Source organism: Conger conger, chromosome 3 (genome assembly GCF_963514075.1).
Source record: "Conger conger chromosome 3, fConCon1.1, whole genome shotgun sequence".
Classification (NCBI taxonomy): domain Eukaryota; kingdom Metazoa; phylum Chordata; class Actinopteri; order Anguilliformes; family Congridae; genus Conger; species Conger conger.
In genome coordinates, this window is record NC_083762.1 from 68,426,432 (window position 1) to 68,444,321 (window position 17,890).

At 49.0% G+C, this 17,890-nt stretch overlaps 1 protein-coding gene across 2 annotated transcripts in view; it reads right to left on the reverse strand.

The window, feature by feature from the left end:
* Positions 1–1,102: 1,102 nt before the first annotated feature.
* si:ch211-200p22.4 (phosphatidylinositol-binding clathrin assembly protein) overlaps positions 1,103–17,890 on the reverse strand; it is a 40,466-nt gene continuing 23,678 nt past the window's right edge. Inside the window, exons 8-19 of one of the 2 annotated variants that reach the window (XM_061233559.1) lie at positions 17,702–17,743; positions 15,388–15,473; positions 14,913–15,036; positions 12,731–12,864; positions 10,434–10,537; positions 9,531–9,641; positions 7,857–7,988; positions 6,968–6,998; positions 6,233–6,392; positions 4,549–4,605; positions 4,057–4,173; positions 1,103–2,321 (exon numbers count right to left, since the gene is read on the reverse strand). In XM_061233559.1, the coding sequence (XP_061089543.1) occupies positions 2,307–2,321; positions 4,057–4,173; positions 4,549–4,605; positions 6,233–6,392; positions 6,968–6,998; positions 7,857–7,988; positions 9,531–9,641; positions 10,434–10,537; positions 12,731–12,864; positions 14,913–15,036; positions 15,388–15,473; positions 17,702–17,743 (1,113 nt within the window). In that variant the 3' untranslated portion in view covers positions 1,103–2,306. The remainder of the gene's footprint in view (positions 2,322–4,056; positions 4,174–4,548; positions 4,606–6,232; positions 6,393–6,967; positions 6,999–7,856; positions 7,989–9,530; positions 9,642–10,433; positions 10,538–12,730; positions 12,865–14,912; positions 15,037–15,387; positions 15,474–17,701; positions 17,744–17,890) is intronic. The other variant, XM_061233560.1, reaches the window with a different exon arrangement.

Sequence of the window (17,890 nt, forward strand, 5' to 3'; positions counted from 1 at the left end):
CGGCTCCCAAGGTTGGAGAGCCACGCCAATCACGGAACAGAATGGTCCTGAGTAGCCAATCGGGCTGGAGTGGAACTATCTACCGGACAGACGGACAGGTCAGACACGTTACAGCACAGGACTACTCACCGTTAGCTAAGATTGGCCATGAGTGTGAGGAGGAAACTGCCGGGACACCTCCCTCAGAGGGCGGGGGGGCGGGGGGGTTACCCTGTTTTTTGTATTCTACTGGTCTTACTTTCAACCCACAGGATAGTCATTTCTTAATTCAACTCTTAAAGCAAAAAATAAAAAAATAAAAATAAAAAAAAAAGCTTTAGGGCCATTATATTACCTAAAATAAATCTCTGCCCCCTCACCCACAACATTCCAGCTATTGGCATTAAGTTTTGTGCAGTTTTTGTTACATCATTTACTTGACTTATTTCACTACCTTGATGTTTTTCAATTTTTGTGCTAAATGCTGTACAACAGATATGATGTCACACACACAATCTAGAATGTCTCTTAGACATCAACAACAACAACATGAAAACCCACCATCACACACAGACCATTACCCAACCCCTGGCCCACCTGTACCCCAAATGACCCCCTCCCACCCTCCAAAAACAACACGGCAATATAACAAGCGCCCCCCTCCCTCTCTTTACACAGTGATGGGGTGACTGTTACATTTCAGAAAAATCACCTCAGTGAGTGTGCAAAAGATACCCCCCTCCCTATCCAGTCTCATCAAGAAGGAATGGGGGAAGCAAAAAATAAAAATAAACAAAAAAATAAAAAGTCTCCTTATTCCAAAAGCTACTGAGGGAATAATCAGAGCCCTGTATCCAGACACCAAAATGGCGGTTAAATCGGTTACGGTGATATGCAAACCGGGGGAAAACAATCGTGAGCTGGTTAATGTTTGCCAAACCAGGTTTTGTACAGGTGACAATAATTGTTTATACAAGCTCAAAAAACCAGGAGGGGGGGGGAAAGAAATCTGACCAATTCAGAACTTCTCCTCAGCTTCCCAGAGGGGGAGAGACTCTACGCTGTAAAGGCTTTGGCAAAACAAATCCTTCCCGAAGAACCAATAAACAACGAAATCTGGTAGAAAACGCTAATTTAGTAAGGAAAGGTGAACTAAGGGAACCTTAAAAAAAAAAAAAGACAGGGAGGGGTAAGGGCAGGGGGGCAGGCACAGGGGCGAGGGGTTCCATGTTCTAGGCATGTAGGAAGAACATTATTTACAAGCTACAACAGAGCACGAAAAAGGAAATGACATCATTTTTTTTGGAGTCTCGTTTTCAGACCGCGAGCAAAGAAAGAGGAGGAGTCTTCACGATGACCTCGGACTGCGAGCGCTCTGACATTTGTCTGAAACAGCCGCTCTTAACCAATCACACGAGCCGCAGCAAAGGGCCCCGCCCCGTCCTGTGAGGAAGGACAATTGGAACCGGGAAAAAAAAAATTATTATAATTTTTTTTTTTTTTTTTTTTTTTAGGGGCAAGCCCTAGAAGTGACTGCCTCAGTAACATGAAGAAACACCTCTGCCAGAACACTTCTTTAATTCCGCATTGAAAACTTTTTCATAACTAAACGGCCTCAGAGACCTGCCGAATGAGGTTAGCATAGCCTAGCTCAAGTGCTTTTGAGGTAACGGTGTACCTACTCTTGATAGCCCTTTCCCCTACTGCAATTGACCCAAAAAAAAACATTAACATTTGCTTTTCACTTTCAGAATCGATTCCATAGTCTGGATGTGGGACAGAAAATACCAAAGGTTTTAAAACAGGCCGTCCAAACCGGCCAAAACTGGATCCTGACGGGATAGGACCTTCACGGAGAGCAGGCTGGTCTCTGGCAGGCCCGACTAAGAGTGTTTGGCACTGATACACCTTCTCTACCTCCCCAAAAGCACCTATATACCACTGTAACAGATTCATCCACAGGAACCAGACCTAATGACCCAACACCACAACACAAAACCAGGAGAGAATATTACCACAAACTTTTTTATATACTACTCAGTGTTGACCAGACTAACCCATCCTGCCCCTTATCTGAACTTTTACCTTAATAACTCTTTCCTACAGATAAATAAATAAAAAAAACGTGTGACTGGAGCTGGGCGTGTGGGAGAGGGGCTGTTTCAGACACAAGTGTGAGCCAGTCTCCTTCTCTCTTTCCCTCTCTCCTACTCTCTTTCCCTCCCTGTATTTGGTGTATTCAAGTCTTGCCGTCTCTTCTTTGCCTTCTTTGCTCCTTCTAGTTGGTTTTTGCCATGGCGTCGGGTGTTCTAGTCCCTTGTTGGTTACTACATGAACTGCATCTGAAATGACAAACACAGCAAAGGCACAGGTCAATTATCTTTTTTTTTTTTTTTTTTTTTTTACACAACAGAATAAACACATTCAATCTTCAATATTATATACAACAAAAATGTTGAATATTACGCACAAGTGACCACTTCATTAGGTTCTTATTGGGACTTTGGGATTTTGGACTTATAGGTCTACTGCCGCTGCAGTCCATCTACTTCAAGGTTCAATGTGTTGGGTGTTCAGAGGTGCTCTTCTGCTTACCACTGTTGTAACGCATGGTTATTTGAGTAACTGTTGTCTTCCTGTCAGCTTAAAACATCTGACCCCCCTCATTAACAAGGCATTTCCGGCCACAGAACTGCAGCTCACTCAATGTTTTCTCAATGTTGCTTTGCAGCATTCTCTGTAAGCTCTACATTCTCTGTAAGCTCTGTTGTGCGTGAAAAAACCAGGAGATCAGTAGTTTCGGAGATACTCAAACCACTCCATCTAACACCATCAACCATTTCATGGTCAAGTCACTTATATCACAATTGAAAAGCTATCTCCAGATACTATCTGCTGCCCGGTAATTCTAAACTCTCTGATTGGCAATAGAATCTCCCAGGGGGGGCGGAACTGACCCCAGCTTCTCACTGTGAGATCGCTGCACCCATCTGGTACTTCTTACGAAAGCCACGTCCCTAATCGACTCCATGGGCCGACCCAACAGCTCCTCTGTCACCTCATTTAGTCATTTTTATTGCGTCTCCACATTAATTATTGATGTTGTCTTCGACGCAGCGTGCATTTCAGCACTGTACATTACACCGCCCAATATAGGTCCATTAAAACCGAAATCGAAACGCCTCCTCCGGCCGGACCCTCGCCCGGGGGGGCCCGCGTACGGAGCGCGAGCGGGACGCGCGGTCGTCCGGGGCAACGCGTGGTCGTCCGGGGCAACGCGCGGTCGTCCGGGGCAACACGAGCCGACGGACGCCGTGGTGACCCGAGAGCTCTAAAAGCACCCGGGGCCGGTCTGGGAGAAAGTGAAGCGCTACGCTGGGGCTACCAAACACTTATAAATCTGCCGTGTGCGGGTCATTACCCTGATGCATGGGCACAGCACAGCCATGCGCCTCCCCTGGGGGCCCGTGCTTTCACCTCCCCTTTCACCTCCTGCAACGGGCTCACCTGGACTCCCTGCACCTCTGTCCCCAAGCACCACATACACACAGTACACGCTAAAGCCTTCACAGAAAGCTGGACGGTAAACTGATAACACTGAAAACACCCATTACTACAGTAAACGCCCATTAGAGTAAACGAACAATCAGTGCGGAGGTGGTTATGCTGATGAAGGTAACCCGTGTATAATTTTCTTAATACATTTTTTCATATCAAATGGATATGAACTTCTTCAACATAGCTTGAACACTTGATGCATTGCATCCATAATCCAAAGCATTTCACTATCAATTACCATATGCTTACAAATAAAGCTGATTTATTTTCCCCAGTGCAAAGAACTGGTAAAACAGTGGTAACACAATTAAAGCCCATTTAAAACTTTTGATGTCTAAAAAAGGGACATATCACCAACAGCTTTCCATATGCAAGGTTGCCAACCAAAAAATATTAAATACCCCTGTTTTGAATACAACTGAAACCAGACACTTTATTCAAAAGTGTCAGTGGCCTGTAAAAATTAGTGAGGTCTAAAAAGGAGGAGGTGAGGAGCTGGATTTGGGGTGGACGGGGTACCTGAGCTCCGGGGATGGGGGCGAAGGGGTTGGAGGGTCTGAGAACAGGCTGGTTGTACATCATTGGCTGCGGTGCCATCATCGGGACTCCGCCCATCTGCCCCATCTGAGGCGGAACCTGAGGGGCCCAGAGGAACAGCTCGGTGAGAACGACAGCTGCTCATCCAGGTACTGCACACTGGGGCACTTCACTTCACTGTGAAGCACTTTTGAGTTCATAAGATTAAATTAGCTATATGAATACAATTTGTTGCTATTAATAAAATAATTATGAAAGTAAAGGAATGGATGAATGATGATGGTGGGGATTATTATTATTATTATTATTATTCAGTGCATGTTAATTGCAGCGAAATACATATTTCTGCTATGATTCTGATGTACTACAGTATCATACTGCAGGACTACATGCACATTTACACCTGCGTTTCTTAGAGGGGAGAGAAGTTGAAAGGCTAGAGGTCAGAGGTCGGAGGTCAGAATTGATGCTCACCATTCCATACACAGGCACTTGAGGTGTCGTTATGGGAAAAGCCATCGGAGCAGGAGCCTGGGCGACATGGAGAGAGAACAGTGAGCAAGAGGAGGACGAAGAGGACCTTCTTCAAGAAGCCCACTGCCTACTGACCACAGCACATACCCACTCAAGCCCCACTCAAGACGGCAATACACCATCAAAAAAGTCTATTTAGGAAGGATTCAGTAGGAGAAAAGAATCCTCATTTCAATAATTGAGGTTATCTTTGTATAACTGCTGCCCACAGTAGGTTCCTCTGCCCAAGGCATTCCCATAAGCTTGAGAACCTGGAGGCAGGTAGGCAGGTCGGCAAAGCCATGCCTCTGTAAGCCCTGGGTGAGGAGAGCAGCCAGGTAAGACTGAAGGTGGGACAATGGGGCGACATCAGCGGTACACACACACTCAAACATGCACAAATAGACACGGACTGACACCCTGCGTCCGCCGTGTGGGGCCCGTTTAAAGTCCACTTAGCCTAGCGGCACGCGGCAGGGCGCCATCAAACAGCTACAGTCACATGGAAATCTTAGACACGCCAAACAGGAATGTTGACATTGGGTCGGGTTACACTCGACAGTTCTCGGGATCGTAATAGAATGCTTTCTTAACAAAAGTACTTACATAACCAGTATAGAACATTCCATTCTGCAGGGTTAGGCAAAAAAAGGAGGGAGAGACAGAGACAGAGAGAGAGAGAAAGAGAGAACAACAGGGGAGGTGAAGAAATCAGAAAAAAACACACACAGGATGGGTAAGTGACAACCGCACAGGAAGTTGAGCAAAGGGCAACGCAGCGAGAAAGAGAGGAAGCCGGGGGTTAGTGACGGAACGAGCCGGTGCAGGCGAAAAACTGCCCCGCGCGCACAGAGCAGGAGCCACAAGGTCAGTTCTCAGGGCCTGCTGCGGCTGCCCAAGAGAAACAACAACCCAGAAACAGCCCTGCGAATTCAGTCAAAGGACGGGGGGGAACATGAGAAGCAACACGGCCACGTCCTACAGACTGCTGTAGAGGCGGACTTTGAAACGCTCCCTTAGTTTGGCTCCTAGGCAGATATTTCCATCAGGTACGGATAATAGACTAAACCACGCAGCTTGCATTCTAATTAAGAAGCGGTTAGCGAAAATTGTCCTTGAAATGGGTGAAACGAGGTGCTGAGGGAAAGGGAATAAATAGGAGGTTGGCATGAAGGCCAACGGCAGTCAGCTCTACTGTGCTATTGTGCTTTACATTACAGACTATGACCTGGAGCTGGCCCTGTCGCTGCAGGAGGGAGATCAGGCGAGTGTATATGTGAGTGTGTGTGTTGGTGTGCACGGATGTGGTTGTGTGTGCGTGCATGTGCGACTGAGTGAGTGTGCGGGTATGTATGTGTGTGTGTATGTGTGTGTGTGCACGTGTATGTGTCTGTGCGTATGTGTATGTGACCATATGTGTATGTATATACATGTGTGTGTGTGTGTGTGTGTGTGTGTGTATATGTGTATGCGTGTGTGTCTGTATGTGTGTCTGTATGTGTGTCTGTATGTGTGTCTGTATGTGTGTCTGTATGTGTGTCTGTATGTGTGTCTGTATGTGTGTCTGTATGTGTGTCTGTATGTGTGTCTGTATGTGTGTCTGTATGTGTGTCTGTGTCTGTACACGCACAGGCGTGGCTCTCACCATGTGTGGCACAGGCATGGGTGCGGGGGCCATGGGGCCGGGGGTCCAGGCCGTGGTGGTCATGGTCTTAGACTGCCAGTTAGTGCCCCCGGTCAGCTTCTTCTCCCCTGGCTGGGTCCACTGCATGTCGGGCCTGAATGTGGGCGCGCCGAACAACAAAATGCAGCACGCAAAGCAAGAGGCCCATTAACTCACCAGACAACGTCACCAAGAACAGGCTACAGCAACAACGTTCACTACCGAAATGCACCACGCAAAGCAGGAGGCCCATTGACAAACCACACAATGCTTAGAACAGTGACTAATAATATCCACTCCCAGAATACACCACACAAACCAGGAGGCCTTTTAACCAACCAAACAATAATAATAATAATAAGAGCAGGCTTCAGCAAGGAATAATGTCCACTACTTCAATGTCTCCACAGACGGTTACAAATTCTGGTCTTTTCTGGTACACCCCGGGTTTTTGTTGGCAACAATTACCCTGGCTGAACTGACTGTATTCACCAACACTGGTGCCCACATTAGATTAGACCACAGTAAAAAGTTTCATATATCAGCACAAGAAGATTCAGAAGTTCATCAGGAAATGCAGCAGAAATGCCAGATGGCGTAAATGTTCAGGATAATTACATAATTAAGGCCAGAAGTTGGCATGAAAACCAGAAACAGACCCACCTCTGCACTAAACGCACACACTCCACACTCATCTTCCACAGGGAAGACACTTACTTTTTGGCTGGTGTTCCCCCAAACTGCAGATCTGAGGGAGACAACAGAGAGAGAAAGAGAGCAATGAGGCCAGAACACACAACCCAGTGTGAGCACAACTGGACACAGCACATCATTAGCATTATCCAGGGCTAATCTCTCTTTACTCATTTTAATGGATCCATTCAGATTGTCCACAGCTCTACAGTAAGTAAACCACACCAGATCCAACCACACCACTGTAACAAACCGTTGCGATGAGATTAGTAAATTAACAGACTAACAACCATCATCAATCAAGACAATAATCTAATGCAACTAATGATGATTACGACCATGATTACGTTCCTCATTTTTATCGGTTTATTCTCCTAAACACCATTTGCAAGCATGCGTATTGTTGATGTTTAGTAACACTAGGTTTCATTGTTTATATTTTTTTCTTATGTCTTCCATGATATAGATGAATTTGGCACTGTTGTGTCAGTCATCTTCTTTGGGATGGCTGATGAAAGCAACCTGTTGTTCACTTAGGGGAAAACACTGTGAGCTCAGGATGAAGGTGTACTAAATTAAACCCTTTCCCGAGGAGGATTCAAAATTCTAAACCAGTGTTCTAGAACTCCATTGCTTTCTACTACCAGTAGTGACTGTGACATCAGCATTAGAACATTGCAATTCCAACATTCTAATCACATATTTGTGATGCTATACCCCACTCACTAATTTCTGTTGCCAATCAAAGAAAATTACACAGATGGGAAATAAGCACCTCGGTGGATCAAGATTTTTTAATGTGTTGCACTGGTGCCTTGGGCAACAACTTTGCTTTACATCTTACATCAAGGGGTTAACCGCATACTGTGTGCATGAAGGGAGAGGGGGAAGTGGACTGGGGGAGTGAACTCACTGCCTACGAGGTTGGCCAGGGAGGAGTCCAGGTCATTGGCCACAAGTTTGCCCCCCGTGTGCACAGGCATGGGGGGAGGCTGGCTCTGCACAGGCACCGAGGGCTTCAGCACTTCCCCTAGCACATCGAAACCTGGGGCAGGGGGAGAGGGCACACCAGGTCAACCACAGACTGTGCTAAAGCAGAGTCCAGCAACTAAACGACTGAACTAGAAACAATAAGGCGTCGAACCAATCAGCATGTGTCCTTACTGTAACAGAGTAGCAATTAGAAGCAAGAATTGTTGGTATGTCCCACAATTCTTAGAAAAAGAAGGGTACCTAGGATTGCTCAGTGTTTTTTCTATTAACCAACTGTTGGTACATTTCCACTGAAACCCATACATGGTGTTTTTATAGTCACTCCAAATGGGTAGGTGGGTGTAATTATCACTCTGGGTTCACCGCTGGCAGAACATCCAATCACCACCCGACTTCCTGTGATGTTAAAAAGGGAACTACGGGGAACATCAGCAGGGTTATTATTTGTATTTTTATCAAGGACCAACACATCCTAGGTGCCCTTCAGAAGTGTGTGTTTTGGCAGAGGGGGCCGCCAGTCTTTCGGGAGCGGGGCCAGACCGCGCAGAGCAGCTAACGGCGGCCCAGATGTGGAGCGTCCGCGTGCGCTAGGCACAGCCAGCCGGTTCAGCCAGGCCCCGTCTCGCAGCCAGCAGGCCAGATGGAGCCGGCGTCGGGCGAGCTGCCCCTGTCGTCAGCGCTAATTCCGCTAATGGAGCGCGGCAGCCCCCCCTCCCGCCAAATTACGCTAGAGGGCGCCGCAGGCTCCGCGCGCGGGGGAGGGGGGTTAACCCCGGCGGGACGGACACGGGTCGAGCCTCGCGTAAAACTGCTACCCACCCAGCCCCCCCCGCCCCCCCTGCCCCCGGTAGCCCACTGGAACGAGAGCGGGGCGAGGAAGGAATAATATTTAGTGAGGAAACAGCAGCTGGCTGGCTGCTGGACAGGGCTGCTGACACAGACTGCATTCATAAACTCCAGCTTCCTGCTGAGCCAGCGAGAACACATGAAGAAGAGTTAAAAAAAACAAGCACACTCACCAGTTCAGGGGGCACAGAGGAGGGGGAGGGGGGGCAGGGGTGGGCACCGGGGAGCAGAGAGAGCGATGACAGGAGGAAAGAGAGACGAGAGAAAAGAGTTAAGAAGCGGGCGACAGGCGAGTTAATTTGGGCCTGGGTTGGGGGGAGGGGGGCGGTTGACAGATGGGAGACGCTGCGGGCCGTTAAAAGCCACTCGAGGAACGGCAGCCCGCTCAGATATGACACCTCTGACAGGAGGCCGCGCCAGCGCTCCAGCTCCCCGAAAACAGCAAATTGCCCGGCCTGAGAATCGACGGGGGCGCGGAAAATGTTTTTTATTCCGTGTTTTTTTTAAATAAACATTTCAGGCTAAATGAAAACAGACAGCAGCAGAAGCAGAACGAGCTGGAGTCGCAGCAGCCAGAGAGAGAGAGCCGTAGTAACAGTTTAGAGCAGCAACGGAACGCCCAATTAGGTCAGGACGGCGTCTCCAGGAGGCGCAAAAAGGGCGCTTCGCTTTATTTTTGGGCAAAGGACTTAATAAGCGAGGTGAGACTTATTAGGCTTAATTTGTCTCCGTTTTCTGTTTTTTTTACCAGCTGCTGCAGGCTTCTCATCGTTATTGGCAACTTTAGTCCCAAAAACAGCATCGAAATCTACATTCATCGCTGGCAAGGCAGCGGAGCTGGGAGGATGGGTCTCCAGACCTGGGGGACAGAGCAGGCAACACCGTTTCACATCAACTGCAAACAAGTCACGCGCTGCGTGACACACACACTGACGAGCTCCCTCCTGTTTCAGCTCACATAACGGTGTGTTATACTCCACATACAAACACATGTACGCGCACACGCATACAGACACACACGTATGTGCACGCACGCACATACACAAACATGCTTGCGCGTATATGCACACGCATGCACACACACACACATACATACAGACTGACATGCACACATGCATAAACACAGAAACACACACACACACACACACACACACACACACATGCTCACACATGCTCACACATGCACGCACACACACGGTATGGGAGTAGCTGTCGTAAATCCCGAGCCTGTCCCATGTTGGCCTGTAGAGGGCGCTTGCCTGCAACAAAGCAGACGGGACCCCCGCAAATCCACTCTGCCATCCTGCCAACGAAACGGCTCTGCTACAAGCCCCCTGTAGGGCCCCATTTAAACCCTCCCCACCAGTCAGCGGAGAGCTTTACCTCAGACCCAGCCAGTGACCATCCCTCTGTGGTCAGGGAGCCACCGGAGAATTAAGGCCTTTATTTATACCTACAAATCCCGCCTACGCTCATGCCTTAGATCAAATTACATCACTTAAAATGTCATTTTTCTGGCTCTACTTCTGTCTCTAAACAATGCACAGCCATCGCTTTGAGGTAAGCAGGGTTTTGAGTCATTCTGCACTGGCCCAATGTGTTGAAGGTTCCCCTCCCTGCCAGAGGGGGTACTGTGGGGCAGGAGCCTCACCTCCCCAGGCGCTGGTGCCTGCGGTGGATATGGACGGTGTGCTCTGCACCGCGGGGACGAAGGCAGGCTGGAGGTCAAACAGGTCGCTGCTGAGGTTTGGCACGCTGGGGAGGAGAGGGAGAGAGCCACAGTCAACACACAGCCTGCCCAGGCCTGCCAGCCAGACATCCGCTTATCCACACCAATATCCGCTACTCAAATTCTGCACAGGTCATTCGCATAGGTCCGGTTCGTGGTGCTGGCTGGAGACTAATGTGCAGTCAGAGTAACTGATAGAGGAAATTCAGGGGTAGTTTGTAATAAATGAGGGTGTCACTGACTCCCCGCCGTGACAGAACGGCCCCCCGGTCCGACGTGGGTTTCCGAGCAGAGAGAGGGACCGTCCGACCGACCCACAACCCCCCTCCACTGCTCATCCAACCCACCCACGCCCCCTCCCCTCCCGCCCCTCCGCCCGCCAGGCTGACAGCCCCCGACCTTGTTCTGGGTAACACGTTCAGCTGTGCGCGTTGTCCAGTCGTGACGAATTCTAAATCCGGCAGCCATAAGTCTGCTCGCACCGGCCCCGGACACACACCATCGCAGCCTCCCGCAGGGCTCGGAAAACAAATCGCCTCGTCACCATCGCCTGAGATATTCTCCCAGCCTCACGCCTGTCATGTACCTCCCCGAATGACAAATTAGGCGAAGCAGAAATCTGGGCTAAGAGTGTAATCGAACAGAAGGACGAGGCTGACTTGCAAATGCAGAGCCTGTCTAACAGTCAGAATACCAAATTGCCTTCGGCGAGGATGACGGCTTCATTTCAGAAGCGTGCATATTTTGCGGTGCCGCCGCGAACCGGCTATCGCACGCGCGTTTGAGACGACGGTTAAAATATTCCAGGGCCCAGCTTTAAAATCCATAAGGGCTGGCCTCTGATGCAAGGGTCAGTCTGGGTCCAATGAGGTGGAATTTGATGGAGGGTTTTGGACTCGTAAAAGGGGATTAATAACACAAAGTACAGCAAATAAGGAACACGTGGTGCTATTGGTGAAAATGAGTTGAATATAACTCCTACACTGATAAAGTTTTTTTAATAAGGTTTTTTTATACACAAAGCAATGACAACAACGGGATTTCCGTACAACCGTTTTCGTGCAAATTTAGAATTTGAGTGCAAGTAAACTTGCAAGTAGTCTGAAATGTCGGAAATTCTTGTGCAAAGTGGAAAAAGTGACATCGATAAAGAGATGTGGTGGAAATAGATTTTCACAATAAACGATAACGTAAAGGGAACCGAAGTCACATGCCTAACATGATATCCTGTATCCTGTTGTGCCCTCTTCAGAACATTTCGGTGGAACAATGACACATGCAGTGATTCGCATTTCATTTTGCCGACTCTTTGGAAATCAACATTTGCAACATTTGCTAAACATTTGGATGGAAAACTATCTCATGTGTAGAACTTGCCAGCTCATGTACTATAGGCAAAGGGCCCTTGGGGAACTCAGTTCCAGGTCTAACACACAGCTGGATACACTCTTTAGTGGAGGGAATCAAAACTCCTGTCCCAGAGGTCTGAGATATCACTTAAGATATTCATTTAAATTATTGATTGGCCAAGCAGTCCACACGCCTGAAGGCATAAGCTGACTGCTGCTGTTGTGTGATCATACTGCTGCCCCTAGTGGCACGGGGCCGGTGTTCTGGGTTTGGCTATTTTCTTTATTTAATAGCAGGATTGTTTATGTTGTGATCTGCCCTGGGGTGGGCCATAACATCGCCTTACACTCCTGTTGTTCTGAAGCTGATCCCAACACAGATCCCTGCTCTGCTCTGGAGGTAAATAACAAGCCTAGATGGTCTGTTCATGTGATGATGTGTTCTTATGGTCCAAAAAAGCCCCTAAGACAGTGATGAAAGTGAGTTATCTGTTGGTAGACGTGGGGTACCTGTCGGTGCAGTAGGTAAAAGTGGGGTAGTTGTTGGTGCAGGAGGTAAAAGTGGGGTATCTGTCGGTGCAGTAGGTAACAGTGAGGTAGTTGTCGGTGCAGTAGTTAACAGTGGGGTAGTTGTCGGTGCAGTAGGTAACAGTGGGGCAGTTGTCGGTGCAGTAGGTAACAGTGGGGTAGTTGTCAGTGCAGTAGGTAACAGTGGGGTATCTGGTGGTGCAGTAGGTAACAGTGGGGTAGTTGTCGGTGCAGTAGGTAACAGCGGGGCAGTTGTCGGTGCAGTAGGTAACAGCGGGGCAGTTGTCGGTGCAGTAGGTAACAGTGGGGTATCTGGTGGTAGATGAGGTGAAAGTGGGGTACCTGTTGGCAGATGGGGGGACGGAGGGGTTGGCGAAGAGGTCCATGCCAGCGCTGTGGCTGTTGGAGCTGCCCACGGACTGGGCACTGGGGGACGCCGAGGGCGTCTGGATGCCGATCTCCTTCAAGCGCTGGTCCTGCGGGACGAAACGGCAGAAAGGCAGGTTTGCATTCGCTTTCCCCCCCCCCTGGAGACGAACTCATTCACCCAGACAAGCACCTGCGAGAAGCCCGGGCCAAGGCTAGGTTCTGTTTGCTCACACCATTTGCTGGCGGTTCAGAAAGACTTTCCCAGGGGTGGGTGGAAGGGGGGGGGGGGCTTTCGTCTGCAGAGGGAGACAGAGCGCTGAGGAGGGGCCTCCAGAGCCTCCAGAGTCTGGCCCATTGAGATACACAGGAACCGGAGACACAGGATCCGCTGCCGTGTTTGACTGTCGGGGTTTTTTTGGCACCAGTGCATGCGTACTGGGTACCATAAACAGGAAGGGATGAAAAGGATTTTTTTTTTATGTTGTAAAAATCTTCTGCGGAGCTCAGAAAAAAAGGACCGTGGAGAGTAATTAATTCAGTTGGAAGATTTTTTTTCATTTAAAAGTACTGTCCAAAATAGTATAATTTCTCCAGGATAATGGGGGGGGACTTCAATGGGGAAATGTTTGCCTTAAGGAACCAGAGGCTCACTAAACTGTCAAGGCTTGTTGAATACTGACTCAACCGCCTCCTTTTTTTTGATTGGGTGCCTGAGAGAACCAATCACATCTACTCCTCCCCTCAGAAGGCATTCCAGTAACTAAAACGCCGATGACCCATTACCCTGTCTCCTGTGTACCAAATACAATACTTCAGACCAAGTGCTGCCAGAGTGCATTATTTATCCAGCGGAGGTTTGCACTTGAGCTCGTTCATGAGCTTGTCTAACAAATCCAACTCACATCTATCTGCAAGGCACACAAACATCTATCAAAAGAGCATTTACCAAGAAAGCGTGCCAAGAGGAGCCCGGCTGTCCCGTACTGGCGAGAGAGCCAGCAGACAAGCGACAGGACCGTTTGGAATGGATGTCACACCCCCCTCCAACCCACCCCCAAATTCCTGAGGGTAATTATTGACGGGGGAGAGGGGCAGGCGAGGTGAACGTCTGCCGGCTCTGCCAGGACACGTCGCTCTCCATGCACAGGGACATCCCGGTTGCGTCTCTACCTGAGAGTCTCGTCGGCCCCCAGCGGCAGTTCGCACGAGAAAAAAACAGCGGGATCGTGAACGCCGGAGCTGAAAACCCGCTCCGTGTTTGAAGTTCCGCTTCAAAAAGCTCCGGTTCCACAGGAGCCCGGGCCGCTCGACGGGTTGGAGGAGCGGTCGGTTCCCATCGACGCACGGCTCCGCGTGAAACGGCGCCCGCTGCCTCCCGTGTTGACGCGGGCTTCGATTTCTTATTAGAACAAATACTGCCGCATTTCTTTAATCGTTGGCTAAGAACGGCCGAGCGGGGGGTGGCCGATCAGCCGGCCTTGGCATGCCGCCTGCGCTGTGTTCAAACAAAGTGATAAACAAAGGAGAACAGGAAGAAAAAAAAAAAAAAGGACTGCCTCTCTCTTATCTTACGAGACAATGTAATCGACTCTTAATGCACTGGGGTTTTTGTTTTTAGGCATTTCGGAGAAAAGACAGACAGAAGTGGTTGAGAGAGGGTGATTGTGTCATTGGGTATAATCAATCCAGCCAAAGTACGCCTTCGTGCGAGCATGAGTGCGTGTGTGTGCGTACGTTTGTGCCCCGGTGTGTTTATGTGCCTGTGTGTGCAGGTGTGTGTACTGTGCATGTGCCTGTGTGTTTAGTATCTGTGCGTGTATGTGTACATGAGTGTGCCTGCACGTTTATGTACCTGTGTGTGTGTGTGTGTGTGTGCATGTGGGTTTAGTATCTGTGTGTGTACATGTACATGAGTGTGCCTGCACGTTTATGTACCTGTGTGTGTGTGTTTGTGTGTACGTGTGTGTGTATGCGTGTACTGTACATGTGCATGTGTGTATGTGTGTACGTGTGTGTGTACTGTACATGTGTGTACGTGTGTGTGAGTGTATGTGTGTGTACTGTACATGAGTGTGCCTGTGCGTATATGTACCTGTGTGTACGTGTGTGTGTGCGTGCGTGAGTGAGTGCGTGTGCGTGTGTGTGTCACTCCCACCTTAAGGGACTGAAGGCGGGCCTGCTCCTCCTCCAGAGCCTGCTGCTTCTCCTTCTCGTCCATGCGGCTGAAGGACATGCCCGTGTTGGACAGCGTGGACACGGCGTTGGACAGGGTGCTGGCCCTGCGGGGAGAACAGCACGGGAGCTCACACCCAAACACACACATCACAGCCACTGTAGCCCGGCAACAGCTCACTCACAATGAGGCTCGGGGCAATGGGCTGAGCTGCACTCTTAACGCAGCGAAATAAATAGCAATCCTGGAACGCGCGGCGATATACAGAGGACCGTAATAAGAACATTAGCGCTAACGCATTCACAGCCCTCTATTTCAGCCGGCTGCGCTGAGCTGGCAGGAGAAGTGGGGGCTAATGTGCCATAAAGTGCTCTGTAATAGCACGCTACGCTAACGCGCGCTGAACCCGGCAGCGGCGGTTGGCGATGGGGGGGCGCTCTCCGGTGCCGTAAGTTACCTGCTGGCTGCAGAGAACTCCTTGGTCTTCTTACCCTCCAGAGAGGCCAGGTGCTGCTCCAGGGCTTCCAGGAGGCTGCTGGGAGCCTGGGCACGGGGTGGGGGGGATAGGGGGGCACAGGGTGGGGGGACGGGAAGGGTAGGGGGCACGGGGAGAGGGGTAAGGGTGAGACGCCATGCAGCCGAGTAACCACACATACACAGAAAAACACACACAACAGGACTGGGGCCAACTCACACATTAGTTCCCTCTCCCTGTAGGTGTTACACAATGTGTTCCACACACCACCGCCCGCCCCCCTTTCCACAAAACAAGCGTGGTTACATGCCTTGAGTACAGCAGTATTAGCTCAACAAGCTGCTGGGAAAACAACCAAAAGAAGGAGGGGGGAAAGGAAAGTGGAGATAAGGAGAGGGGGGTCTGACATGCGCACCCACACATCAGGTTCGGATCTCACTGAGCATGTGCACAGGCCTGCAGTGTGATTGGTTAAGATCTGCGTTGTACAGACAGAAGGGAGAATCCCAAACTCATCATATCCTGACACAAACCAAAGGCCTTTTCCTGGTGCCCATCCACAGGAGTGTGTATATGGGTCCACATCAAACAAGTAATATTAACAGCTGGCTTTTGGCTTCCACTTCCTTCTCACTTCACTCCAAATAAATTTTAAAAAAACAATACAAAGTTGGCCCAAAAAGCCTACCAAGCTTCAATTTTAAAAATAACATGATTGCAAAACTGATTCATTCTACAATTTATTTGATGAAACATTCTGATTTTTATGATTCAGTGCTGCCAGAAGACTTAACCTAAAAAATGTGTTGTTTTATTGCGTTTCTTTTCTCTAAGCTTTACTGAGCGTCCGTACAGATGTACAGTACAGTTTGTCCCTATACATATGCCAGTAAATGCCCTCAGATTCAAAGCTGGTCAGCCAGTCAGTGAGTGTCCAATTGGGCAGCCTCACACATCAAGCCCTATCATGAGAACGTGGGGAGGCCAAAGCAGGTAAAACTGCAGTTAAGAATTTCTCAGGTTCTTTACATCTCTTTGTGTTTGGCTTTTTGTTGAGAATACTCTCAAAAAGGTAAAAAGAAGCAGAAAGACTAAAAGTGGTGAAGAAAAAGAAAAGGGAAATAAATCACTAGCTGCTCTCCCTGTGGCGGTTAAGCGGAGCAGATGACTGGATACATCGGCTAAACGCTACAGATCACAGCGATCGGCCAGCTCCTGTGATGCGTCTGCCTTTCTCTGACGGGGGGGAAAAGGGAGGAAGGAAACCAGCAACTCGAGTCCCCTCGGCTGTGTCACACTGCTGATACGGTTCCACTCCCGGCAAAAAAAATACCTCAATAAATAACTGCTAAAAACCTGATGGTTTTCCTACGCCAGTCACGAGGGTTTGAGTGGAGAATGCGGGTTAAAATGCTTATGCAGGCAGCCCGTGTCCGTGTTAGTCTGGATAGAGGTGATTAAAGAGGGCGGTCTATCTGAACTACGGCATGCCAGGCACAGGCTGTACGTGACCAACCACCTACAATGTACAATCCTTTAGGTTTCTGCAGAGAAACACAGGATACTGAGAATCCATTTCCTCATCTCTAACTTAGCACTTTGTGCCAAACTAAAGACATGCTCTTGTCAAAATATAATGAATCCATTGCAATAACAATTATTTAATGGTAAATATCGTATATGTAAACGCATATATTAATTACACATACTTTATAGACACTAAACATATACCGGTGTACAAATGGGTGTATTGTGTGTGTGTGTGTGTGTGTGTGTGTGTGTGTGTGTGGGTGGGTGTACTTCAGAAAGTGAAGGATATCTGTGAATTTAAAACAGAATTCTGTGCTTGCTGGCCTAAATGTATTTCAAATAGGGGAGTAGCAAAATAAAGCCTGCCATTGAGGAAGCCTGACTCCTGTGGCTTAGGAGAGAGGGAAAGAGGGAGAGGGAGAAAGAGAAGAGAGAAAGGGGAGAGAAAGAGGAGAGGGAGGAGAGAGGGAATAAGAAGGAGAAGGAGACAGGAGACAAGGAGGGAGGAAAGAGGGAGGGAGAGAGGGAGAAGGAGAAACAGGGAGGAGAGAGGGAGGAAGAGAGGGAGCAGGAGAAACAGGGAGGAGAGAGGGAGGAAGAGAGGGAGCAGGAGAAACAGGGAGGAGGGAGCGGGAGAGAGAGGGAGTGAGGGGGAAGGAGAGAGGGAAGGAGAGCGAGAAGGGGTGAAGGCAGTGGGTTGAGTAGGGGATGAAGGCGTTCCTGAATGAAGCCGCATGGTAGAAATCCAGATGAAATGTGCACTGACCTGCGTGAGATCTGGGATGTCACCCTGATCAATCCCAACTTGCTGTGTCACACAAATGGGCAAAACAGACAACCCAAAACAAACAAACATACAAACAAACAAACATACAAACAGAACACAACAAGGGGGAGAACAGAAAAAAACAGAACAAAAATGATTACTCCATGCAGTGACGGAAAACATAAAAAC